This window comes from Natrix helvetica (assembly GCF_964273705.1).
Source record: "Natrix helvetica genome assembly, chromosome: Z".
Classification (NCBI taxonomy): domain Eukaryota; kingdom Metazoa; phylum Chordata; class Lepidosauria; order Squamata; family Natricidae; genus Natrix; species Natrix helvetica.
Genome location: NC_138554.1, coordinates 132,174,393 through 132,201,660, shown reverse-complemented (window position 1 = coordinate 132,201,660; position 27,268 = coordinate 132,174,393). Strand labels below are relative to the sequence as shown.

Genomic DNA, 27,268 nt, shown 5'->3' with positions numbered 1-27,268 from the left:
CTCAAATGCTTTGGATAATAGGTGTAACCCCCCTCTTCTTTGTGGTAGCCCCTTAGAAGACTGCTCTCATGTTCCCCTAGTTTGTATTTCTGTTCAATATTGTTTTGCTTCATTGCATTCTTTGATAGAACATTCCTTCTGATTTTATACTTTGCCACAAATATTTTTAGTTCCTTTATAATTTTAATGGTTGAACCACAGTAATATGGATGGACCAAGCAGTACACTTTATATGTAAGAAGTCAGAGAATCATATGTTGTTCAAATATCATGCTCATTATTGTTTGTCTGCTTAAAAATAACTTTCGCCAAAATTATACATGATTTAATGGATTAGTGGAAGAAAGGCTTGTTCATTTAAGCCACGTGCCCATTAAATGATGATTGAAATTTTTCAAAACACCAAACACATTTGTCTGTCAGAAAACCTATGTTAACTAATAAACCATGAATATCTATTTTGAGGGGAATCTGGAAATATTCTCCATACTGACTTACGTTTGATGCAAAAATATGAACAAATAGATTTTTCAGAGGTCCAAAATGTTCCAGCTTTGCTTTATATATTTATCTTCGAAGCACTCGTTGAAAGAATGAAACTTTAGTCTGTTTAATCAATATTTTTTTAAAAAAAAACAATAATCCCAACATCCAATTTTTAGGGGATGCTTATCTGTCAATATGTAACGGTCTATTTAGTTTTGTCATCAATTAATATCTAATTTGGAATGTGCATAAAATAGGTTATTTATATTATTATTTTTTCAAATGGAATGAATCCTCAAGAACCTAGGAAGATGCCTTCAACTAAGTTACATTTCTCACTCACCCAGCCAAAATATTTATTTTTAAAACGTCTTGCCTGCTTTTGATTATACCTAGAGTGCCAATAGCAATTTGCAATTTTCTCTCAGTTTCAGGATTCCAGGATTCTAATATTTGGCATGAAACATGAACCCACTTGATTAAGCCTGGAAGAGTGATTCCTACTGAAAACCTAATCTTCACGGAGTCCTAAATTAAATTCTAATAGTATTTTAGAAAGTATCATTTTCTGTGGGGTACATTGTTTAAAGCTTTTGCTGATAAAACCTCAGGAGGACAAGAAACACCAGGTTAGCAGATTCTGCTCCTTGTTAGTGAAGTCCTTCCCAACTATAACATTAGTTCAGATATTTACAATCAGTTCCATGTGCAAAGCACTTTCCAAGCCATTATTTGTCCTTGCAAAATTTGGGCAGATATGCCCAAGTTCTGACAGGCATCCTCAGCCACCTGCCACCTGCCAGCATAATGATGGCTCTAAATAAATAGATAAAAATAGCAATGACTTTCTTCTCTCCAAGCAAGAAGTAACATTTCTGTGCTGGCAGGCAATTTGGAGGCCTTAAGGAATAAAAGCATAAAACCATAGGCATGCCTGATTCTTACTTTATTCCAATAAGTCCCATCTCTATATAGCCGTGATGGCGAACCTATGGCATGCGCGCCACAAGTGGCACGTGGAGCCATTGGTTAGGGCATGCGAGGCATTGCCCTGTCAGCTCCAGCGTGCATGCTGGAGAAAGCCTCTGGAGCCTGGAGAGGGCAAAAAACAGGTCCATTGCATGGCAAAAGCGGGTGAAGGGTGGGGGTCGCACGCGCCTACGTGGGGGGTGGGGTCATGCTTGCATGCAAGGGGGGTCGCATGCATAGAATTATGGGTGTGGGCACATCCATGCATGACCCCCCTGAGCCTCCCCTCCCCCATTTTAAAAAGGTTAGCCATCACTGCTGTATAGGCTGCTGTATAACTTCTGGAGTTGGTGATTTCTGCCTAAAAATTATGTGTATAAACCTTTTCTTTTTATTTAAAAAAAATTAATTTGAGAAGCAGGGCATCACGTCATTAATAAAATTTCTAAAATGTAGACGTCCATATTTGGAATTGCAACAGGGGTGGGTTGCTGCCGATTTCACTACCGGTTTGCAAATTCTTCGCTCATGCACAGAACAATTTACAATGAACTGTGCAAGCACAGTCACTAAAATCCAAAATGGCGGTGGCCCAGCGGCGGCAAGGGAACCAGTTCAGGGGGCGGGGCAAGTCTGGGTTTCTGCCAGTTCTGCCAGGCCTGAATTTCACTACTGGTTCGGCTGAACTGGGAGCAACCCACCAATGAAATGCAAGCATGTTATTATATAGCCATCTGCCATTGTGAGTAAGAATGTTTGCAGTTGAAATGGAATAAACAGTTACCTCTATGATTTGAAGCTTCAACAGTGTCACAGGCATCCAGGATTCCTTTGTCAAAAAGATAATGAGTTACTGACAGTCCTTGACTTATGACCGTAATTGAGCCCAGAATTAGGGTGGTAAGTTGTAGTGGCCATTAAGTGGGTCAGCATATGACTCCATCTGATTTTACAAGCTTTTTTTTTTGCCATGGTCGTTAAATGACTTTTAAATGACAGAGGGATACAATCAAGATCAACTCTAAAATAATATCACTCTATAAAGCCTTAGTAAGACCACATCTAGAATACTGAAACCAGTTTTGCTCACCAGACTATAAAAAAAGTTATGGAGACTCTAGAAAGAGTGCAGAGAAGAGCAACCAAGATGATTAGGGGACTGGAGGCTAAAACATATGAAGAACAGTTGCAGGAACTGGCTAGTCTAGTGAAGAGAAGGACCAAGGGTGATGTGATGCCAATGCTCCAGTATTTGAGAGACTGCCACAGAGAGGAAGGACTCTTAATGGTATCCTATTATCTTCACTACCTGTTCTGCAGCAGGAGCATGTACATCTGGGCATGTGCAGAAGGTCCATGATGACGTGTGGGTGGAGCCTTCCGCTGCCGCCACTACCAATTCGCCCAAACAGGTGCAAACTGGCAGAATACCACCTCTGACTCAAGCTATTTTCCACCTGAAGGCCAGGTTATCCAACAGCTTCTTAAAGACAGTCATTCTGCCTGATGATGGTTAGCCTTCTCATAAGGTATCTCTGACCCTTGCCAGGAAGTTGATGATTTTAGGATTTCTCTCAATTTAAGTGAGATTACATAAAATTGCCCACTGTGACCAGGGAGTTGTTTTAAAAATAGGTGACCCAATCTAAAAAAACATGTTCCTATCTGATTCAATTCTACCTAATCCATGTGAGTGGAGCTTTTTGTAAAACTGGAATTTGCTTTCGAAAATTGCTGAAGGAAGAACATTAAAGCATTAAGGTTCTAGAAAAGGTTTATATGGAATGAAATGGAATAGAATAGAATAGGGAGTGGAGTGGAATGGAATAGAAATAGGAATAGAATAGAATAGAATAGAATAGAATAGAATAGAATAGAATAGAATTCTTTATTGGCCAAGTGTAATTGGACACACAAGGAATTTGTCTCCGGTGTATAAGCTCTCAGTGTACATACAAACAAAGTGATAAATCATGATCATAATCATCATAAGATACATTCACCAGAGATCATAAGATACAACACTTAGTGATAGACGTAGGACAGTAAGTAAGCAGTCAACATAAATCATGTTAGGATTCTAAAGAACACAATTAATACAAATCCTAAAGTACAAGCAACAAAGTTATAGTCATAAGCAGATAAGGAAATAGGCAATGGGAAAGATGAGAAGAATAATAGTACTGCAGCCCTGTTAGGTAGTTTGACAGGGTTGTGGCAATTAGCTGTTTGGAAGAGTGATGGCATGGGGGAGTAAATGCAAATATTCTTTTTAGGAGAGAGGCACTGAGTTTCCCTCAGTGGTTAAGAGATCTTCATCATACAGTTGTAAGACAACTCCTAAATTTGACAGGTGGGGTGCAAATTACCGATAAAGAAAAATATCTGTAGCTCAGGGTTGAAGTAGAAAGTCCTTGGTGCTCTCTGAGCTTGGCTGCTTTCTTGAAGATGTTTCATTACTCAAACCAGGTAATATCGTCAGTGGTAACAGGGAGTGTGGTTTGCTTTCAATTTATATTCTAATGCTTGCCCTGTCAGTGTTGATGGGAATGGTCTCGGAGGTTCTGGTCTTGGGCTGTTTACTGTTAGCTTCTTTGATTGAGGTATTGTTTACTTCTTGTTTGTTGGTCTGAGGTTAATCTCTGTTCATCTGGGTATTAATTGCTGATGGGAAGCTGTTTTGGTCTTTTTGTTTCCTTTTTGGCTTGGCTTGTTGATTGTCTTGTTGGAAGAAAAGTCCTTCTGGGTTCAGTTCCAAGTGGGGAAAGACACTGGAAACATGGAGGCTGCTTGGAAAGATGGTTTTATGTGGACAGGATCACATGGCTTGAGCTCCTGAACAGAAAAGGGAGAATCACATGCTTCCAGATGTTGGCTAAAGAAGAGAGAGAGAGAGAAGAAGGGGCTTGCTGGGTTTTTATACTCAGTTCTGCCCCACCTCTCTGTTTCCTGTTCCTGTGTAAGAAATTCTGATTAGTTGTCAGACTGCCATGGGGCCATGCAGGGGCAACTCTCTAGGCTGTGTTTTGAGACCAAGTTTGATTGAGTTTCCAGATGCCATGTGTTGCGTTTCTGTAGAAGGCTAATCCTGCCTTTATTATGTAAAGTAGACTAGCTCAGGCTTTAATGGCTCATTGACAAGGGGGTGGGCAGGAAGCTGCAGGGAGCTACTCTGTCTTTAAAAACATGTTTCTCCCTTTTCACATCCAGGGAAATATAATATTCTGCCTTCTTGATATTTTCCAGGATATTTCAGTTTTCTAGCAGGGAGGTGGGTTTTAACTTCCTACAGTCTCTTTTGGCTTGGCTTGTTGATTATCTCTTTTGCTTAAGTCTAAGTGTCTATCAGCCAACTTGTCAGAGTTCCGGCCTTCTAGAAATTCTCTAGTGTTTTTTTGTCTTGGTTTGGTCAAGGGTGCTCACAGTTTCCCAGTTGAAACTATGGTTAGGTTTGTCCTTAGGCTGGGAAATTAAGGAGTTTTCATTATGAGGTGGTGGGGTTTTTTTGAGTGCTAGGTATGTGTAATGTTAGCATTTTGCTTGTACATAGTGATCGTTGCAGTCTTTACACTATGTTGTAGATGAATTCTGTTTTTTTTCTTCTGGTGGAGATGTAACTTTATTTTTGATGAGCAACACACACATCTACTGTGAGCTATTGAGAGATATTAATTCTGAGAATTATTGATTTCCAGACTACTCTAATGCTTCATTGAGAGCACCAGTCCCTTTCTTAAATATCTACAGAGTGAAAAGAGAGAGAGATTACGGATAAGTGATAGATGATTTTGAAAAACCTCCTTATTTAGGAGATGATTTCAAGGCCAAAGCGAAGCTGCAGTTGGAAAGTCTAAAGTTGCATTCTATGGCTGATTCAAAAGCAGTTTCATTTTATTTTTTATTTTTTGAGAGATTGGAAAAGAAAATGCCCGTAATAATCTTGCTCACAGCCTCTTGACCTGGATGGTTTCCAGGCTCCATGTATTCCATGCTTATTCATCATTTTCACATTTAGGAAATGATAGCTTTTGAGGGCTGGGTTATATGTTGTTGTTAGTTGCGAAGTTGTGTCTGACCCATCACAACCACATGGATAAGGTTCCTCCTGGCCTTCCTGTCCTCTACCATCCTCTGGAGTCCATTTAAGTCACACCGACTGCTTCAGTGACTCCATCCAGCCACCTCATTCTCTGTCATCCTCTTCTTTTGCCCTGTCTTTCCCAGCATGAGGCTCTTCTCCAGTGAGTCCTTCCTTCTCATTAGGTGGCCATAGTCTTTGAGTTTCCTCTTCAGGATCTGGTCTTCTAAAGAGCAGTCGGGGTTGATCTCCTCTAGGACTGACCGGTTTGATCACCTTGCAGCCCAAAGGACTTGCAGGAGTCTTCTCCAGCACCAGAGTTCAAAGGCCTCCAATCTTTGGTGCTCAGCCTTTCTTATGGTCCAACCTTCACAGCCATCCGTTGCAACTGGGAAAATCACAGCCTTGACTATATGCACTTTTGTTGGAAGGATGATGTCTCTGCTTTTTAGTATGCTGTCTAGATTTGCCATAGCTTTCCTCCCCAGGATCAAGCATCTTTTAATTTCTTGGCTGCAGTCCCCATCTGCAGTGATCTTGGAGCCCAGGAAAATAACCTCTAGTTATAACCTCTTTCGTTATAACCATCTCAATATTCAAATTACAAGAAATAGGTTGCCTACAGATAGACAGCTAGAGTAGCTTATCTGAGTGTGTGGCTAAAATAATTTTCCAAGGAAATACAAAGAATAAAAGTGTTGATGTATAAATTTTTCCTACTTAAAAATGGAACAGTCCTGTACCCAATTTTAATACTAGTTAATCTGAGGTGGTTATGCAATCAAGAGAAAGTGAAACCAGCCACAAAGATAATAAGAAGGCTATGCCCCACGTCTTAAAGCATCTTTGATTTATTTGCAAAGACAATTAAGTTTGATCCTTTGTAATTACACAAAACTCCTCCAGCTCCTTCTGTAGACTTACTAAGATTTGGTCAAAAATAGCGATGGCTGTAGCTAATTTGTTGGGTTTCGTTTAGAAGAAAGTCACATCAATATTAAATAAGATAGCTTCTTCAAAACTAGAATCCACAGATTACTTTCGTGCACTTGGCCTTCTTCAGGTTGTAAGTAATTAAATTGGTTAGTTAAAGGCCATTCCTCTGCCTTGTATTTGCACAGTAATAACCTACCCCAGATATGTCCATATTGATTAGCAGAGGCTGGCAAAGAAATAGCAAGCTAGAAATAGAAGAAAAGCATTGCTGAGTTAGTTGAAGGCATGTCTATCCAACAATCATGACAATTTGTTCCTTTGTGGAACAACAAATTCATTTTGAATGTTCAACCAAAATCACATTCTTTATAATGTTAGCACATTGTTTATTTTCTTGTTTTCTGGAACAAGTCAGCCTCTCTTCTCCATGATAGCCTTTTAGGTGCTTGAAGATCATTCTACAGATCATTCTTTCACATGCTGAATGTAGTTCCCAGTGGTTACAACCGTCAGAATTTTTTTTCTTCTAGATGTCTTACACTTCTTGAACATACAACAGTTTGTTAATGTGTGTGTGTGTGTGTGTGTGTGTGTATTTGTATTACAACCCCTGGTATGCCCAAATATGTGTGTGTGTGTGTGTGTGTGTTGTATTTGTGCTGATAAATAAATAAAGGGAGACTAGTATAGATCTATTTCAAGCTATTTATATACATATATAGATATATAGATCTATACTAGTCTCCCTTTATTTATTTATCTGCACAAATACAACACAAACATAGCAAAGGCAACATTAAAAATAAAAATATGGTTTTCTGCCTGGATGGTCTTCTGTAATGAGCCGAAGGACAGAAAGGGGGAGTAGTGAGCTCCCTCCCATATTTGGGCATACCAGGGAAATTTGACATGTATGTTCCTCTTGGCTTCTAGGCGCTCGCTAAGAAAGGATTTTTTGAAATGACCACCAGATCATTAGTATTTCTTATACAGTAATTAACACACTCAGATGTTAAGAAGTTCTACTCCCCCTCCCCACTTGAAAAGAACTCTGTTCCAACTGCCAGTTGCCTCACATTCCGTTACCTCAGTTCAAACTGGCAGATGTTCCACTCCTTCACTTAGGAGTGATCTGGGGCTCCTTACTGCACTAAATGTTGATATCTCACCAAAATGTCTATGTCTTACACATATGGAACTGATAATTTCACCTTTTCTGGACCTGTGCCAGGATAATCTATAAATCATGTTCAAGCTGGTTCAAGCTACTTCCTGGTGGAAGTAGCTTTTTGTGGAGAGCAGAGGGAATGGCCTAGAGCAGGGATGGCCAACTGTGGCGATTTTAATACTACAAATCCCAGAATTCACAGCAGCCATGCTGGGTTGTTTGCACACTACCTATTAAAGAACTAAAATTGTCCAGATTTCACTTTGGTCACCTGTCTTTTTTGAAAGTCACTTATCATCATTTGTAGGCAGCTATAAGGCTATCATTGAGCAGTTGTGGCACAGTGGTGCCCACAGCCAGGACTTCGATTCTGTCCAGCTCAAGGTTGACTCATCCTCCTGAACTCAGAAAAACAAGAACTCAGATTGTTGGTGGCAATATGCTGACATTTGTAAAGCGCTTAGCGAGTGTTGTAAAGCACTAGAGAGCAGTATATAATTCTAGGTGATGTTGCTAAATCATGCCTGATTGAACATATTCCCTGTTAATCACAAACCAACAGTGCCAGAGGAAGCACCACTGATGCAGTGGTGGGTTCCTATCAGTTCAGACCGGTTTGGTCGAACCTGTACTAGTTTGGAGGCCTGGTTGGCAGCGACCCAAACCTGCCACGCCCCTGAACCTGTTCCCTGGGCGGCGCCATAGGTGGCGCCATCTTGTTTTTCAGTTCTGCGCATGCACAGAACAATTTTAATTGCATTGTGCATGCGCATGCTGCATGCATCAAACGCACACATGCAGTGCTCACACAAGCGAATTGGCAGTAGTGCCTGCCAGAACCCACTCTTGCTCTGATGAAAAAGAAGAAGAAGAAAATAACAAGAACTTTTACACACGTAGCTGCGAATTCTGGGAGTTGAAGTCCACATATCTTAAAATAGATGAGCTTAAGAAATATTATTGTAGTCCAAAGCAACTTGAATATTCACCGTCGATAAGTTGACCATCATTGTGAGATAGATTTTGGATCCTTGGGGGCTACATGTTAAGAAGTAGCAAATATATCAATACTTCCTGAAAAAATGACTCTTTTATATAATATTTGAGAGAAGGGAAAAGATACATTGATTTATGTTTTGCATTTGCTTTAAAATGTTATACTTGTTTCTCTGAGCATATTCTGGATACGTGCCCACTCTGCTTGTATAATTTACCATTCTGAGCAGAAATTTATCGATAAGTATAAAACGTGGCTTTATATTTTATAATAGATTTGAAATCCGTAGCAAACGTTACTTATGATGCATACTTTTTGAATAATAACATCAAACTTAAAATATGATTTTCACAAGCTCCTGATATATTTATGCTGCAAATGAAAGGCAAGAGTTATAGTAGGGTTAGTTCAATTTGCTTTTTAAATCTACTCCATTCGGAAGTTTTACACATTCCCAGGAATGGGAATTCCTTACTGTAAATTCCTTACTGTGAATGGCAAGTAATAGAATGATAGAATCATACCTAGAAAAACTTAAGAGAAAAGCAATACTTTTTTTTCTTCAGCAATGAAAAGACAGGGATATGCACACCAGATTTTGGTATTCCATATCTTCTGATAGATTTAGTTTCCATAAACAAGCAGTGCCATCCATACATTTTTTAAGTCTTTGGTGATGGTTACAGTTATTCAAGTGGCAAAACAGTTACCTATAACTGAAATTGAAGTCAGAGCTTTGCAAGTGATCCTAAGCTTATATAAATAAGCGCAAACTTATCTGTTTATTCCAGCTCCCTGACATTATTTATAGCTTCTCTGTATCTCTGTGCATGGGAATAAACAGGCTGTCAGGATCTGGACATGAGCTAACAGTTATCTACAAGAAGAAGTATTCCCTGGTGCCCTGTTAGGCTTAGAGCAGCATATAAATTGCAATAAACAAATACATAATCATATATCAAACTGACTGCTACTTGGAAGGATAAGCAAATTCAGGTGTCTTTTACTTACTTTTTCCATCTCTTCTTTCTGGAATAATTTTGTTCTTTCTTCCCTTCCCTTTCCTTGGACCTTTGTGTGTTTTTGTGTGTGTGTGTGTGTGTGTGTGTGTGTGTGTGTGTGTGTGTGTGTGTGCATATCAGGGATGGGCTCCTGCCAGTTCTAAGCTCTTCTATAGAAGAGGTTCCACAAATCTACTGTGCCATTTAAAACAGGTTCCAGCTTCCTCCCCCTGCCTGTCCACACCACGCTTGCCCCGCCCACCGTTCACTGATTGGCTGGCTCACCAATCGCCCCACCCGCCTCTAAGAGTCCTATCTAAACCTTAAAATCTTAAAGCTGTCAAGTTTGAACACCCCTGGGGTTCTTTTTTCTAAAGGGTTAGGGGTGCAAGGGTCTTGTAACTTGACAGCATTAAGACTTGCGTGCTTCAAATGCCAGAGTTCCTGACCCAACATTTTGGTTGCTACGCAAGAGCGTTGTTAAGTGAGTTTCACCACATTTTACAAGTTGGCCACTCCCACCCAGTCATATAACTGCCAAGCCACTCCCACTCGGTCACATGGCTGGCAAGCCGCTCCCACAAAGCAGGCCACACCTACAGAAGAGGTTCTAAAAAAATTTGAAACCCACCACTGGTGCATATCCTCTTTTCTTATCCCAAAGATGCTTTTTCAGGAGGCAATTGGACTTTCTTGGGTTTTTTTTTCCTTTTGAAAAGACATTTCACTTCTCATCCCAGAAGCTTCTTCAGCTCTGACAGGACAGCGGAAGGATTTATATTCCTTGTAGACAGCTGGTCCATCTGCATCTTTTTAGAGGGTGGTTGAAGCCCTTGGAGGTTTATCTGTGTTCGGTGCAGTTTTTCCTCTGGAAATCCATCCCTACTCCCACACCATTCCAAGGGTGCCCATCCCAAATTGTATAGCTAAAGGTCCGTAGAGATTCTCAGTCCATCCAGGTCATGGTTGTCCCCAAGGTGCTTTTTGAAGAGGCATCTGAAAAAGCACCTTTGAGACAACCATAACCTGGATGACTGAGAATCTCTACAGAATCCTCTTTTGGCTTAGCCAGGTTCTATTACAAGTAGCCCTTCACGTACGGCTACAGTTGGGACCAGATTTTCAATTGCTAGGCAATACAGTCATTAAGAGTTCCACCATGCGCCTAGCCTGATATTACAATTCTTTTTTACTGTGCTCCATTACATGAATCGCTGTGGTCATTAAGTGAATCACATGGTCCTTAAGCCAATACAGTTTCCCAATTGACATCGCTCCTCGCAAACCAGCTGGGAAGGTTACAAATGGTAATCACAGGACCCCAGGACAGTGCCACAGTCATAAATACATGCTGGTTGCCAAATGCTCGAATTTTGACCACGTGGGAATTCTGCAAAGGTTGCAAGTGTGAAAACCGTTTGTAAGTCACTTTTTTTCAGCACTGTGGTAACTTTGAATGTGACTAAATGAATGGTTATAAGTGGAGAGCTATTTGTTCACTCCAGCCAACTTAACTTAGATGAAGATATTCCTCCTTACTGAAGAAGCTTATGGAAACTGTGTCTCTTCAAAGTATGGATGATGCAATAGCACTAGCAATATCACTTAGACTTATACACCGCTTTATAGGGCTCTCCCCCCCCCCAGTTTTATTATTTTATTCATAAATATTTTGAATACAGCCCATTGACAGGGTATATCATTTACAGAAATGTACATGTGTGTGTGTGTGTGTGTGTGCGTGCGCGCACGCTCATTATACTCCCTCTTATATTTGGGCAGACCAGGTGCTTTGACAGAAGAAAAAACACAATCACTCCCCTGGCTCATCTGATAAGGGAGGAGAACTTGTGGCTTAGAGGTTATTACAATTGCCTAACATATAAAAACAGCCCAGGTTCAAATCCCAGTAAGGCTATGGCTAGCTGATGAGAGCCAAATAGCTTGAAATAGATCTATACTAGTCTCCCTTCATTTATTTATCAGCAAAAATGTTATTTATACACACACACACACACACACACACACACGTAACGATAATATAACTGCTTTATCTAAATTTCTATTTGTATTGGCTTATTTATACTTCTATACTTATACAATCAATATACCCATTGATTGTATTGGCGTATTTATAATTATGAATCACCTTAATAATTAATTCATACATAGCAATGATCTTTCTTCGTCTGATTTCTATCTCTTGTCTCTAAAATCGTGTAAAATCTTTTCCATATCAAGTAATGCTCTGTGTCCTCTTTATCTTTTATTTTTAGAGTCAGTCTGTCTATTTTGGCACAATCTAAGATTTTCCGAATTATATGCTCTTCTGGTGGGGTGTTTTCATTTTTCAAATATCTCGCAGATATTATCCTTGCTGCTGTCATGGAACTATGGAAACTGTGTCTCTTCAAAGTATAGCTGATTTAATAGCAATAGCACTTAGACTTATACACCGCTTCACAGCCCTCTCTAAGCAGTTTACAGAGTCAGCCTATTGACTTTCCAACAATATGAGTCTTATTTTACCCACCTCGGAAGGATGGAAGGCTGAGTCAACCTTGACCCAGTCAGAATCGAACTCCTGGCAATCAGAAGAGTTGGCCTGCAATATTGTATTGTAACCACTGCGCCACTACTGCTATAATAGTTATGGCTGTTAAAATAATTCACCTGATTATTGCTCCTTATTTTTAGGTTGTTGCACTTCCTGTTTGTTCATTGTTTCTTCTTCTTTTGCTGCTTGTAGGAGCTGGTGGGAAGCAATCCTCCGCAAAGGAACTGGAAAGGAATCGCAATTGCTCTACTTGTGATTCTGGTGATCTGCTCCTTGATTGTCACTTCTGTTATCTTGCTGACACCAGGTATTTATATAATCTGTAGCCTTTGTTGCTGTTCTAATTTCAGAATCTTCTCAAAGGCATTTTGAAAAGGCACAGGCCTGATTATATTCCGCTGGGCTGAGAGATCAAACCTACGATGAGAATATCTAAGCCCTATTGTTTTGAGTCCTGATAATCTTCAATAAAAGGTTGGATTGGGGTTTTCTTTTTAAAAAAATATATCAAGAGTATACGTGCATATGTCAAAGAACCATAGGTATCCTTATCCTGCATGAAAAGAGCTGCTCAAATGGGATAGCAACTGATCTTCCCATAGAGGTACTCTGTTTTTCCAAAATTAAGACCCAACTGGAAAATAAACCCTAGCATGATTTTTCAGGATGCTCATAATATGAGCCCTACCCCCCAAAATAAGCCCTAAGACTGTCATTCAGATGGATGCATTTAGTACCATATTTCTCCGAAAATAAGACCTAACCAGAAAATAAGCCCTAATGCATCTTTTGGAGCAAAAATTAATATAAGACCCAGTCTTATTTCGGGGAAACCCGGTAGTTCTAAACTTACAACCGCAATTGGGTCTGGAATTTCAATCATAAGTTGTTGGGTTCATAAGTCAAGACACAACATATATGACCAGTCCCAATTTCAAAAATTGTTTTTGCAGTGATCATTTAGCAAATAACACAGTCATTAAACTGATCCATTCTTTGAATGGGTTGGGGGGGGGGTTGCCAGAAACTGGTAAAAAAAAATTACAAATTGTGTTCATGTAAATGTGAGCCACTTGCCAAGTTGAAATGCAACGACAATTTTTACCTATTTATTGCATTTATTTATTACATTTTATTTATTTATTAAACTCTTATGTATTTATTTATTTATTAGGGAAGCGGTGGCCCAGGGGCTAAGACGCTGAGCTTGTTGATCAGAGAGGTTGGCAGTTCAGTGGTTCGAATCCCTAGTGCCGCGTAATGGAGTGAACTCCCATTACTTGTCCCAGCTTCTTCCAACCTAGCAGTTCAAAAGCATGTGAAAATGCAAGTAGAAAAATAGGAACCACCTTTCCTATTGGGAAGGTGACAGTGTTGCATGCGCCTTCGGCATTTAGACATTGGATTGGATTGGATTTATTGGGTTTATATGCCGCTCTTCTCCCAAAGGACTCAGGGCGGCGTACAACATTAAAAAACACATATCACAAAAGTTAAAAGGAAATGAGATAAGTATCCAAACCCCCCCCCCCCAATTAATATAACAATAACATTTTAAAAATTAGATAAAATTAACAGGCCAGGCCGGCTTGCTAGAAATGCCAACTTTTTAGGGCGCGTCGGAAGAACCGGAGGTCAGGGATTATGCGAAGCTCCGGAGGCAGCTCATTCCAGAGGGAAGGTGCTCCCACAGAGAAGGCTCTCCCCCTGGGGGTTACCAGCCAACACTGTCTGGCCGACAGCACCCTGAGGAGTCCAACTCTGTGGGATCGTACTGGACGGTGGGAGGCTACTGGTGGCAGTAGGTGGTCTCGCAGGTACCCTGGGCCTAAGCCATGGAGCGCTTTAAAGGTCATAATTAGTACCTTGAATCACACCCAGAAAACAACCAGCAATCAGTGCAGGCCACCTAAAAGGGGTGTAAAATGGGAGCACCTAGGTACCCCCATGATAACCCACGCAGCCGCATTCTGGACCAGCTGAAGTCTCTGGGTGCTCTTCAAGGGCAGCCCCATGTAGAGAGCATTGCAGTAGTCCAGGCGAGAAAGGACGAGGGCATGAGTGACTGTGCATAGAGCCAATCCAGGACGGGGTGCAACCGACGTACCAGGCGAACCTGGTAAAAGGCCCCCCTGGTCACGGCCTTCATGGGGTTCTTCTAAACTAAGCCACATGTCCAGGAGGACTCCCAGATTGCGGGCCCTCTGAGGGGGCGAAAATTTCTCCCCCTATCATCAAAGATGGGACAAGATGCACAAATCGGGATGAAGGAAACCACAGCCACTCAGTCTTGGAGGGACTGAGTTTGAGCCTGTTCCTCCCCATCCACATCTGCATAGCCTCCAGGCATCGGGACATCACGTCGAGGGCATCGTTTGGGTGGTTTGGGGTAGAGATGAAAAGTTGGGTATCATCAGCATATTGATGATACCGTACCCCAAAACCACGGATGATCTCACCCAGCGGTTTCATATATATATGTTGAACAGGAGGGGTGAGAGAACTGACCCCTGGGGCATGCCACAAGTGACGCGCCTTGGGGTCGATCCCTGCTCTCCAGTCAACACGAACTGCGACCGATCTGACAGGTAGGAGGAGAACCATCATAAAATGGTGCCCCCCACTCCCAACCCCCCGAGTTGTCGCAGTAGGATACCATGGTCGATGGTATCGAAAGCCGCTGAGAGGTCTAATAGGACCAGGACAGAGGAACAGCCCCTGTCCCGGGCCCGCCAGATATCATCGACCAACGCAACCAAATACGTCTACGTGCGGTACCCAGACCTGAAACCCAACTGAAACAGAACCAGGTAGATCCATGCTGGTCACATGACCACAGGGAAGTCTTTGGACAGTGTTGGTTCTTCGGTTTAGAAACACAGATGAGTACCACTCCCAAAGTTGGGAATGACTAGCACATATATGCACGGGGATGCCTTATTTATTCATTAAATATATTTTCTACCCATCTCATCATAGGTGATCTGGACAGCTTATGTTGACTGAAAGTGCACTGCAGGCCATAAAGCCCTATTTTTGATGCTTTTTATAAATTCAAACAGTCATTAAAGATTAATTGTAAACCAAGGATTACCTATATATTCAGTTGTATTGCCAAAACAATGCCTTACGATAGATCAAAGACAACTCTGATGCTGCCCACCAAAGAAGTCAAGTTTGACACCCCTGCCTTAAATGATTCAGTTATAGGTCACTCCTCAATCTGAAGGACAACATTAGAAGTAACGCTCAACCCTTAATGCACTTCCATGCCTGGGAGTTCATTGACATTAATGGGGCCATTTCCAAATCAAAATATTTAAAAAACAGGTTTTTTGTATCAAATGATTAAAGGAGAGTTGTGCCGCTGGGCATCTTTTCCATTGTTTATACTTTTACTTGTTATGCAGGCCACACGCATCCCTATTTAAAGATGCCATAAACAGTTTCCTTTGAGCCAATTAATGGAGAGGAAAATGGCTTTTCACTTCAGCAGTCCCAAAGTACTCCAGCCACTTAAGATTCAGCCATGAAGCCGGCTTCAAATCATTGACAGTCACACAAACTTCCATTTGTACTACGTGCTAAGGGTATAGTTCTAAGAACCATTGCAACACACTAATCAAAGGGAATGGAAGCACTATGCAAATCAAAGCAGGACATCGCAGCAAATAACGAAAAGGCTATGCAAATATATATCACAGCATCACAAGGGTTTGGGGTTTTATGCAAATGAAGGCGTGGTATCAGAGGAGTTACAAATGGGCTATGCCCATGAAGGCATGACATCAGAGCACCAAGAGATTTTTGCACACCTGTCAGATGAGGCAGAATCATCTCTACACTAATCTCTTGGCTCATTGGCCACAGTTGACAGGGCAAGCAATGAATGAATTATTAACCAGCATATAGGAACCTGTAGAATTTTTTTCAGATGATCCACTACCTCATTAAATCATATCGTATGGAAAGTAAGTCTCAAGTTTCCTTTGGCTGATCATTGTCTTGATTGGGGCTTGTCCTCCATCTCCTTAAGGTTACTCTAGCAACCAATTATAGGCTGGTACTACTAGATGGGTGTAATTTTCCATGGAAGAGACACATAACATCTGGTCTGATATATTGCTGGCTCTTTCTTCAGTATGTATTTACATTGGGCTTACATAAAGCTTAGAGTGAGGTCAAGCATACAGTAAATTCTTTGACTGTGATGTACCAAGTGATAGACTAACATCGCCTTCATCTCCTACAACAATTTCAAGGACCCACGTTTCATTATCTGCAAACACAGGTATCCTTAGTGGTCACAATTGAGACCGACAATTCCATTGCTAAGCAATACTATCACTAATCAAATACTTTGGCCACCTAATGAGAAGGAGGGACTCACTGGAGAAGAGCCTCATGCTGGGAACAATGGAGGGCAAAAGAAGAAGGGGATGGCAGAGAATGACGTGGCTGGATGGAGTCACCAAGGCAGTCGGTGTGAGCTTAAATGGACTCCAGAGGATGGTAGAGAATAGGAAGGCCTGGAGGAAAGTTGTCCATGGGGTAGCGATGGGTCAGACACGACTTCGCAACTAACAACAACAACAACTATGTTGGAAGATATTGGATAGCTATTTGTCTGAAACGGTATAGGGTTTCCTGCCTAGGCAGAGGGTTGGACTAGAAGACCTCCAAGGTCCCTTCCAACTCTACTATTGTATTGTATTGTACTATCACTAAGGGAAACATCATGACACTATGACACTTAATGTCCTCATTTTGCCATGGTCATTAACCATGTGACTGCCACTTATGATGTTACTACCAGCTTCTCCAATGATTTTGCTTGTCAAAAGCTAAATGAGAAGCACACAAATGTTGTTCAGTAACCATAGAATCCTGGCATGGTCATAAATGCCCACAGGCTGTGAAACAACCATATGTTGATATATGACCACAGAGTTACTATGGCAGTCGTAAATACAAAGACAAGTAAAGTTTCTTTAGCAGTGTGGTCGTAACTTTGGTTATTAAAGGAGGCAATCCTTAAGCGAGGTCTACCTACACTGGAGCTCCAGCTTAGGAGGTCTACCTACACTGGAATATTTAGGTGCTTTAGTGTCAGTGATATTGTCAGCCTATCAGGTAAACCAGACAAGAAATCAACTCCACAGGAAAACTAAAATTGAGATTGCCTATAAAACCGAAACTTGAAAATCTGATTGTTCTGTGCATTCTATAATACAATACAATAGTAGAGTTGGAAGGGACCTTGGAGGTCTTCTAGTCCAACCCCCTGCCTAGGCAGGAAACCCTATACCGTTTCAGACAGATGACTATCCAACATCTTCTTAAAGACTTCCAGTGTTGGGGCATTCACAACTTCTGGAGGCAAGCTGTTCCACTGATTAATTGTTCTAACTGTCAGGAAATTTCTCCTCAGTTCTAAGTTGGTTCTCTCCTTGATTAGTTTCCACCCATTGCTTCTTGTTCTACCCTCAGGTGCCTTGGAGAATAGCTTGACTCCCTCTTCTTTGTGGCAACCCCTGAGATATTGGAAGACTGCTATCATGTCTCCCCTAGTCCTTCTTTTCATTAAACTAGACATACCCAGTTCCTGCAACCGTTCTTCATATGTTTTAGTCTCCAGTCCCCTAATCATCTTTGTTGCTCTTCTCTGCACTCTTTCTAGAGTCTCCACATCTTTTTTACATCGTTCTGCTTCTTATAGTTCTATGAATCAGGGAAGTGCCTCTTCTGAAGAATATCTGGACATTCTGGGCTCTAAAAATACAATTTGCGGCAATTCCATCTGAGTGACTGAGAATCTTCGTTGACATATTGCAAGACACTTTGGGGAAGAAACCCTGGTGCGGAAATACGCCTATGAATTTTGGGAATTGGTAATTCCAATGGCTCTCTTGCCTACTCAAGATTCCCCTAACAAACTTGCTTGGTTCGAGGAAATTGCTGGGATGGGCAGCAAAACATCTCAAGCCAACAAGAAAATAAGTCCAGTTGCTATGACTCAACTTCCAGACAGTTTGTCAGAGTTTGTTGCAAAAATCAAATCCAGAAAGCATACACAGATAACTGATTCAGCAGGATTCATTAACTTCTTTATATACATAATAACACATGAATAAATGTACAATACCAACAACAGATTCTTCCAACGTGGTAGAGAGGAGAGATTGTTTCAGTTCAGAGTTCAGAGGTTAATACAGAGAAGCCACGCCCAGACTTCTTACTTAAGTTTCTGTTTCCAAATAAGCCTCATTGGCTGACTTGTTACCATGCCTATTCATTGACTATCTTGTTACCATGTTAATGCCAGTTCATGAATATTCTGACACAGTTCTAGAGCTAGAATTTAGTGTTGTGTTATCATTGCTTTAAGACTAATTTGGATCCGACCTGTGAAAATATGACACGTGTTTTATGCAGAATAGTTTTACAAGTTGGTGCAAAACTATTGATTTTATTTTCATAGTTTCACAGATGCTCTTTATAGACATTCTGCCCTATTTTCACTCCATTGTCTCACAAGGGATGTTGCAAAGTTGCTTTGTGTTGGTTTGGTGGTAAAACACTTTCATTGACATTTTAGTTGACCCTTTCATATTGTGCTAATCCCGACTGTGCTTCATACATTCCAAGTTGCAAATGGAAAAGATCTCTCCTTATTAGATCAAGGGTAATGCAATAAAGAGTTCTAACAAATCCCACATCCATCTATCCAACATTGCTAATTCAGAAGGAAAATGGATAACTTGTCTCATTTGTTGAATGGGCAGGTAAATTGCAAATTAATCATAATGGATATCCCCCCCCCCTCTTGATTTACAGTTGAAGATAATAGCCAGTCTCAGAAGAAGAAAATTACAGTGGAAGATCTATTCAGCGAAGATTTCAAAATTCATGACCCAGAGGCTAAATGGATAAGTGGTAAGTCTTGCAATCACGTATAAAAATAACTTCCTACGCCATTTGTTTCAAGCACTTCTCTTGCCTGGAGTGTTTCATTGTATTATTCAGCTGAGCAAAATTTTATAAAGAGATTCTTTATGAGTCAAATCTTTTTATCCAGTGAGCATAGTGATGCCACAACTGGCAACAACTTCGCAATATTATGAAGCACAAGGATCCCTTTGGGCTTTATACATTTATAAATATGGTGTTGCTAAGAGCTGAACTAGAAAACTTTAATTTTTTAAAACAAAAAATAAGTTATGCCACCATAAAAAAGAAAAAAAAGGGAAGTATTCTAGAGTAATACATTGAAAAGGAAATATTCCATGGATTAGTAGAAGCTAATATCAATTCCGGGGATGGTAGAGAACAGGAAGGCCTGGAGGAACGTTGTCCATGGAGTCGTGATGGGTCGGACACGACTTCGCAACTAACAACAACAACAAAACTAAGTGAAACTAAGAAGTGTAAAAGCTTTTTATCTCAGTTTAGCTGCAAAATCACGAAGCAAATAAAAAGGTTTTAATCTGTTATCAGAAAGAATATTATAATCAGGGTAGGTCTCAGAGGAACGGATACCAAAGTAAGCGTCGTTAGCATGCCAGAAAGATTTCCCCCCCCCATACTTTAGGGAAAATAACTTTAGGAAATACAGGTGCTGCTTTTGATTTGTGGATGGAGTTGCTTTAGGGCTTGAGCTGCTGGACAGTACCGTGTTTCCCCGAAAATAAGACAGGGTCTTATTTTCTTTTGACCCCCGAAATAAGCGCTTGGCCTTATTTTCAGGGAGGTCTTAATATTTTTGAGGTACATGGCTGCTGCCGTGTTGCAATATTTCCAGGGAAAGCTTATTTTCAGGGGAGGGCTTATTTTAGCGCATGCACTCAAAAGCCCAAATGGGCTTATTATTCAAGGAGGTCTTATTTTCAGGGAAATAGGATAGTTGTGAAGATAAAACAAGAAAAGTACCCAGAATTCCTTACAAGAAGACAGGAGATACAAAGTGGATAAAATGAGACAGAATGAGAGACATATTAGGAATAAAGTATCTTCTCCTCCTCCCCCCCCCTCCCCAGTGGTGGGTTCCTCCAGGTTCGGACTGGTTCGGCTGAACCGGTAGTGGTTTGGCGGCCTAGGTCACTGGAATCGGCAGCAACCCAGTTCTCCGGGCAGCGCTGTAGATGCCGCCATTTTGTTTTGCTCTGAATGTGCAGAACAATTTTTATTGCACCGTGCACACTTGTGCAGCTCACCCATGAGCGAATCGGCAGCACCAGAACCTGCCCCTGCTCCTCCCTCTTCCTCCTCCTTCTCCTCCTCCCTCCCCCTCCCTCTTCCTTCTCCTCCTCCTTTCCCCTCCCTCTTCCTCCTCCTCCATTTGATGACATCGTTCTGAGTTTTGCCTTCCCAGTCTGTAGATCTGCTCTGTCTGAGATTCCAGATTTCTGTACCCAACATAAAAAAAATCCAGCCCTCTCTGGCCCGCCCTGCTTTCCATGAGTTAATCTTGCATTGTTCAAATCCCTAACAAAAATATAATTCAGCACATTACATAAAAAATCTGCCTCCCATCATATCAACACCAAGGATGCCTGAATAGAATATTTGACTCCTGTTTCTCTAAATGGCTCTAAAATCACCCATATATTCCTCACTTAGGAGTGTAACATCTTGTTACTCATATATTATATTGCTTAATGTTTATTTAGCGGTAAAAGCTCAAGATGAAGCAAAATGAAAGCACTGTTAAAACCAGCTGTTCTCCTACAATTTTAGAATAAAGCCTGAGAAGTGTGAGCAGATGTTCCCGTCACCACAAGGATATGTACACAGATAGTCCTCAATTTATGACCACAAATGAAAATTTCTGTGGCTAAGCAAGACAGTTGTTAAATGCGTTTTGCTTCATTTTATGATCTTTTTCCAAAGTTGTTAAGTGAATCACTACAGTTGTTAATTGTATCTGGCTTCCCCATTCACTTTGTCATAAATCTTTGCAGGACACTGCAACCATCATAAATATATGTCAGTTGCCAATCAGAATTTTCATCACATGATCATGGGGATGCGGCAAAGGTTGTAAGTGTGAGGACCGGTCATAAGTCACTTTTTCAGTGCTGTTGTCACTTTGAATGTCACTAAATAAATGCATATAAGTCGAGGACTATCTGTAGAGCCCAATTAATTTAATACAAAGATACTATCATTGAAATAGCTAGATTTATTCTTACAGTGGACAGTCAGGCATTCTTCTTAGACAGAGTATGGAAATTACTTGAAGTAGTACCTGGGTGACTGCAAACTTTATGATCTCACTTCAACAGACAGCAACTAGAAGGTCCATCATGCATCTGTGTTTATTTATATATAAATCCCATGGACAGGGATTTAAGTGCAGGGATTTCACATCAAAATGTCAGGGTTCCAAATAACATCCAAAAGTAAATCAGAGTCCAAGGCAAAGTGTTGCTCAAAGTTCCAGTTTATTAAGAGAGTCATGTTGGCACATCTGGGAAAACCCAAATCTGAAAGCTTCCTGGTTTTCCCCACCTAGTTGAAAGTTCAAGATCTTGCCCCCACACCCACAAGTCCATCACATGGTCCAGTCTTCCACTGCCATGCTGGCAATTCCAACCATCTAATTTTGGTCAGGTGCAGAGGTGCAAAGAGAAAGGATGACCTTGGCTTTCTAGAAAGAATTTTGTTATGGCTACATCGCATCTCACTCCTACAATCCCCCCTCCCATTTCCCCACAATAGACAATGCATAGCAGAATAATAGGAAGTATGGCATGCCAAAGACCCAAAAGAAAAGATGGCTGCAGGCCTGACACAATATCTTTTAGTGTATTGAGATTTGGGTTATTTGGGGACCAAATTGTGTGGTGTGTAGATTACCATGTAACTATCCAAGATCTTGGGTGCAATAATGAATAGTTTAAAATGACCAGGCAATGCGAAGGTTCCTGGATCTACCAACTATATCTCTTCTCAAAAGGCTTCACCAAACTACTTTTCTTTCCATCATTCCCCATTAGAGTCCCTGCCTGTCAGGACCTCTCCAGGTTGCAGGAACTGGGTATGTCTAGTTTAATGAAAAGAAGGACTAGAGGAGACATGATAGTGTTCCAATATTTGAGGGGTTGCCACAAAGAAGAGGGAGTCAAGCTATTCTCCAAAGCACCTGAGGATAGGACAAGAAGCAATGGGTGAAAACTAATCAAGGAGAGAAGCAACCTAGAACTAAGGAGAAATTTCCTGACAGTTAGAACAATTAATCAGTGGAACAGCTTGCCTCCAGAAGTTGTAAGTACAGTATTCCAATAGTAGAAGTTTTTAAGAAGAGATTGGACAACCATATGTCTGAAGTGGTGTAAGGTTTCCTGTCTAAGCAGGGGGTTGGACTAGAAGACCTCCAAGGTCTCTTTCAACTCTATTATTTTAATCTAGATTTGAGGGAATGGTACATCTTTGGGACTGTGGAAGTAGAGAGAGCTAGAGCCAGTTTAGTGTTGTGGTAAAGGTGCTGGCCTAAAAACCTTGAGGTTCAGTGGTAGGAAAGCCAATTCGGTGACCTTGGGCCAGTCACTCTCTCTCTCAGCCCAACTCACCTCATAGGTGGTTGTTGTGGGGGAAATAAGATACAACATATTATATAAGTTCGTCATGTTGGGTTTTTTATAAGTAATAAAGGCAGGAAAATAATCCAATAAATATAAAGACAGGATAAAAATCTAATGAATATATAAATTAAAGCCTTGGATCTTCTGGCACACAAGGCTGCCAGAAATGCAAATAAATGTCCACATACAAGCTGTATCAAGACTCTTGTAAGACTGGAATTGCCAGAACATCTACAAAGATTCTCGGTTGATGCCTACGCTTGATACTGGTTTATTTTCTTTGTTCAGCACCACCTCCAATTGGACAGCTCCCTATCAATTTAAGCCTTTGGGGCCTGTAAGGGGATTACTTTCAGGAAGAGTAGGAAATCAGAACCTCCATAGCAATGGAAAGGAAAATAGCAAATATAGTTCCTTTTTATTTTTGCAAAGGAAAACATCTTTATAAGCTATAAACCAAAACTCAAGAGACCATGGATAAATACTCGGTTTTATCTATTCCTTCTGTCATCTTGGTTTCCGTTCAAATACTTCCTTTTCATTAAGGCATGCTAGAGGTAAAGAAGTTGCCCACGCCCCCATATAATGTATGTTTTTTATTCTTGTTTTTGGCTGAAAAGAATTGAGCTGGGTGTCTCATTAACAGGTTGAAAAGACTGAAGGTTGATCTGGCACAGAAAAAGATCTATAGTGAGCTGTCATTGGGTGAGCTGTAACATAAATGTCAGACAGCTTTGGCACCAAATGACTTAGCCTTTTGCTGCTGCTTTCTATTAGGACGTGTTCGATTCTCAGTTATTTTTGGTATAAAAGCTCAGAAGTTGTATAACTTAGCATTCTTTCCAGTCTGTGAATCTTGCATTACAGAGATGGGCATCTTGCCGAAAGAAATAAATTAAATGCCACCATGTTCATCCGAGGTCAACAGAACAATTCTGTAGCCTTAATTAAGACTTCCATAACCCCTGTGGGGGCTGACAAATGTGGTTATTATACTCATTTTACAGCTGGGTAAACAGCAAAACAGAATGATGACTTTTAAGGTCATCAGCAAAGCAGTGTAGAGTTGGGAATGCAATATGGTGCACCATTTTGATAGGCACCATTATAAACCACGTTTGTTTTTATTAATTTTGGCATAGTCTTGGATTCCATTACATGATAACCTTGTTAATGGACATCCGTACCAGAATCCATTGAAGTGAGCACTGAATTTATGATTTGAAGTCTTATTTGAGAACTCAAGAAAATAATCTTAAAAAGTACCATAATGGTACTTCCTTAAATACAGATGGATTGAGTTCTGAAAGATTAGTTAATTGTGTTTATATACGTTTAAAGGGAAGAGGGTAGACCATGAGTGGCTGAAGCATTGAATACATCCATTTTTCAAAACAGAAAAGCTACTGTCCTTGCCAATATGTGTGGGTGAATCCTCCTGGAGAATCTTTGCATCTGGCTATAAAATAAGAAGTCAGATTGAGACTATGCTCATAAAATCCACAGTCCTATGTAGGTAACTGTCTTAAAATATTTCTGGGCTTTTGTTTGTGGGTTAGTAACATTTTCTTTTACAGATTTTTAATTAATCAAGGAGAAAAACCTATCACGTTATGTATGTGGAGATTCTCAGTCATCCAAATCATAGTTGTCTCAAACATGCTTTTTCAAAAGGAACTGGACTGTGGGGTTTTTTTTCCTTCAGGAAGAACAAGAAAACATTTAGCTTCTGTCAGAACTAATAGAATAGAATAGAGTAGAATAACAAAGTTGGAAGGACCTTGGAGGTCGTGCTTAGGCTAGTCTTGCTTATCCTACACCACTTCAGACAAATGGTTATCCAACATCTTCTTAAAAACTTGCCTCCAGAAGTTGGAGCGCTCAGAACTTCTGGAGGCAAGTTGTTCAATTGATTAAATTTCTCATTAGTTCTAAGTTGCTTCTCTCCTTGATTAGTTTCCACCCATTCCTTCTTGTCCTGCCCTCAAGTGCTTTGGAGAATAGCTTTACCCCCTCTTCTTTGTGGCAGCCCCTCAAATATTGGAAGACCGCTATCCTGTCTCCCCTAGTCCTCCTTTTTATCAGAATAGACATACTCAGTTTCAGCAACCGTTCTTCATATGTTTTAGCCTCTAGTCCCCTAATCATCTTTGTTGCTCTTCTCTGCACTCTTTCTAGAGTCTCCACATCTTTCCATCATCCCCACTATCCAGCCAGAACTGATAAACATTTTTGGATGAGGAGCAAAACATTTTCTTCCAGTTTGAAAATGTACCTTTGAAACTATCAGGTTATGGTTAAAAAAAACCAGACACGTTGCCTTTTTTTAAAAAGCACCTTTGAGACTATGAGGTTATGATCTAACAACCCACCTCTTCTCAGTCCTTACTTCTTACTAATTACCGAAGACCAAAGTATTCTATGGATAAATGGCACAGCAAGTAGAAACTTTGTCTTGAACTTATGATAGATAACTATCAAAAAAAAATATCCAAGTGTTATAATAGGGAACTTTTTAAATTATATAGGGGGCTCCAAGATGAAAATTGAACAGAACAGGGCCAAAGTTAGTTTTGGGGGGGAAGAAATCCAAAAAGGTTGAGAAGGAAAATTCTAGTTGAAAGGGGAAGAAATCCTTAGAAGAAGTAATTGGATAGAAGCTGTTACACTGTTCCATTCTAGCTGGCAAGAATTCCAGAAGCCAAGATTCCTATGCTTTTCCTGAATTGTAAGTGGCTATAACCATGACAAGATGGCAAGTGTGCAAACTGGCATTTGTTGGTGTGTGCATACATGCAGACCAATGTATATGTTCCTATATTCCCCCCCCCCCCCTAGTACTTAAGGTACGTTATCTTGCATTTCTTTATGTAACAGAGCCTTACTGCATTTTTTTAAACAATAAAATCGCTGAAGCTTTATTGTGTTTAGATGTGTGGGCAGGACATGAGTGATTTGTGGATTGCTCCCTATGGTACTTTATCACCTTTCTAAAAAACCTTGATACTTCCAACGCTTCAACAACAATAATAAAGACTTCACCTGAATCAAAATGACACATAGCTAGTTTTTCATTGTGTAGCTAATTCAACAATAAACCATAGAATGTGTGTGGGGGTTGTTGTCAGTTTCCAAGCTTTGGAGGTGAAGAATACTAATCAGTTATCAAGTTAACCCTTCCTCCCACCCGCCCTCCTCTCTTCCCACACTCTTTCTTTTTATATTTCTCCTTCCTTCCTCTTTCTTTTCTCTCTTTATGTCCCTTCCTTCCTCTCTTCCTTCTTTTCTCATTTTCTTTATATTTCTGCTTCCTTCCTTCCTCTCTCTTTTCTCCCTTCCTTCCTTCTTTCCTCATTCTTTTACTTTACATTTCTCCTTCCTTCATTTTTCTTTTCTCTCTGTTTCTTTTTCCCTCGATCCTTTCCTTCTTTTCTCGCTCTTCCTTTATATTTCTCCTTCCTTCTTTTTTCTTTTCTCTCTTTATCTTCCTTCCTCCCTCCTTCTTTCTCTTTATATTTCTCCTTCCTTCCTCTTTATTTTCTCTCTTTATCTCCCTCCCTCCCTTCCTTCTTTTCTCACTCTTTCTTTATATTTGTCCTTCCTTCCTCTCTCTTTTCTCTCTTTATCTTCCTTCCTTCTTTCCTCTTTCTTTCTCTTTATATTTATCCTCCCTCCCCCCCTTCCTTCTTTTCTCACTCATTCTTTATATTTCTCCTTCCTTCCTTCCTCTCTCTTTTCTCTCTTTATCTTCCTTCCTTCTTTCCTTCCGTCCTTCCTTTCACCACATAGTATCTCATCTTTGACTCATCCAATCCTGATTTACTTCTAGGTCAGATTAAATTTGGCCATTTGTGGGTTGTTGTTGTTTTGGTGATTTCTGCAGACGATATTTTCTTCTTGTTCAGCTGATGGTTCCGAAAAGTTGACTTTCCTACCAGGCAAAGCACTGCTTACCTACACATTATATCCTCCAGTCTGACCCAATTGATGCTCATTAGTGTACCAGAAACTATGGCGGAGAAAAGCTCATGTTATCAAGGTCTGCAAGGCAATTTGTCTATAAGGCAAATATGAATAAATCATGTCCCATTTTTCCAGGGAGGAAAAGGGAAATTGCCTTGGAAATAACTAGCAAAATCTAGAGGTTGGAGGGAAAAACTGAACCAGGGAAATGCCTTCTAAACCTAAAGAGACCCATTAATTAAGTCCCTGCTCTCTCCACCAACAGTAAAGACATGTTGTTGTTTTTAATTTCTTCCCAACAATAACAAAAAAAAAAAAAACAACCCCAGAATATGGGTTTTAGCTGTTCTGGTTTAAAAACCCCACCATTTCCCCCCACTCCACCCCAGAGTCCTTTCAGCTTTGTACTGAATTAAGAATTATACTACATTTCATGATCTCCTTGAGAATGAAAAGTAGAAATCAAAATGTTATGTGTGGTCTCTATAGCCAGAATCAGCAGTACGAGAATTCTCTATGTACCATGTTTC

General features: G+C 40.4%; 1 protein-coding gene across 3 annotated transcripts in view; it reads left to right on the top strand.

Moving 5' to 3' along the window:
• Positions 1 to 27,268, top strand: part of DPP6 (dipeptidyl peptidase like 6) — a 609,699-nt gene that overhangs the window by 388,675 nt on the left and 193,756 nt on the right. For all 3 annotated transcript variants that reach the window (XM_081932663.1, XM_081932661.1, XM_081932662.1), the window contains exons 2-3: positions 12,385 to 12,499; positions 19,030 to 19,128. In XM_081932663.1, coding sequence (XP_081788789.1) covers positions 12,385 to 12,499; positions 19,030 to 19,128 — 214 coding nt within the window. The remainder of the gene's footprint in view (positions 1 to 12,384; positions 12,500 to 19,029; positions 19,129 to 27,268) is intronic.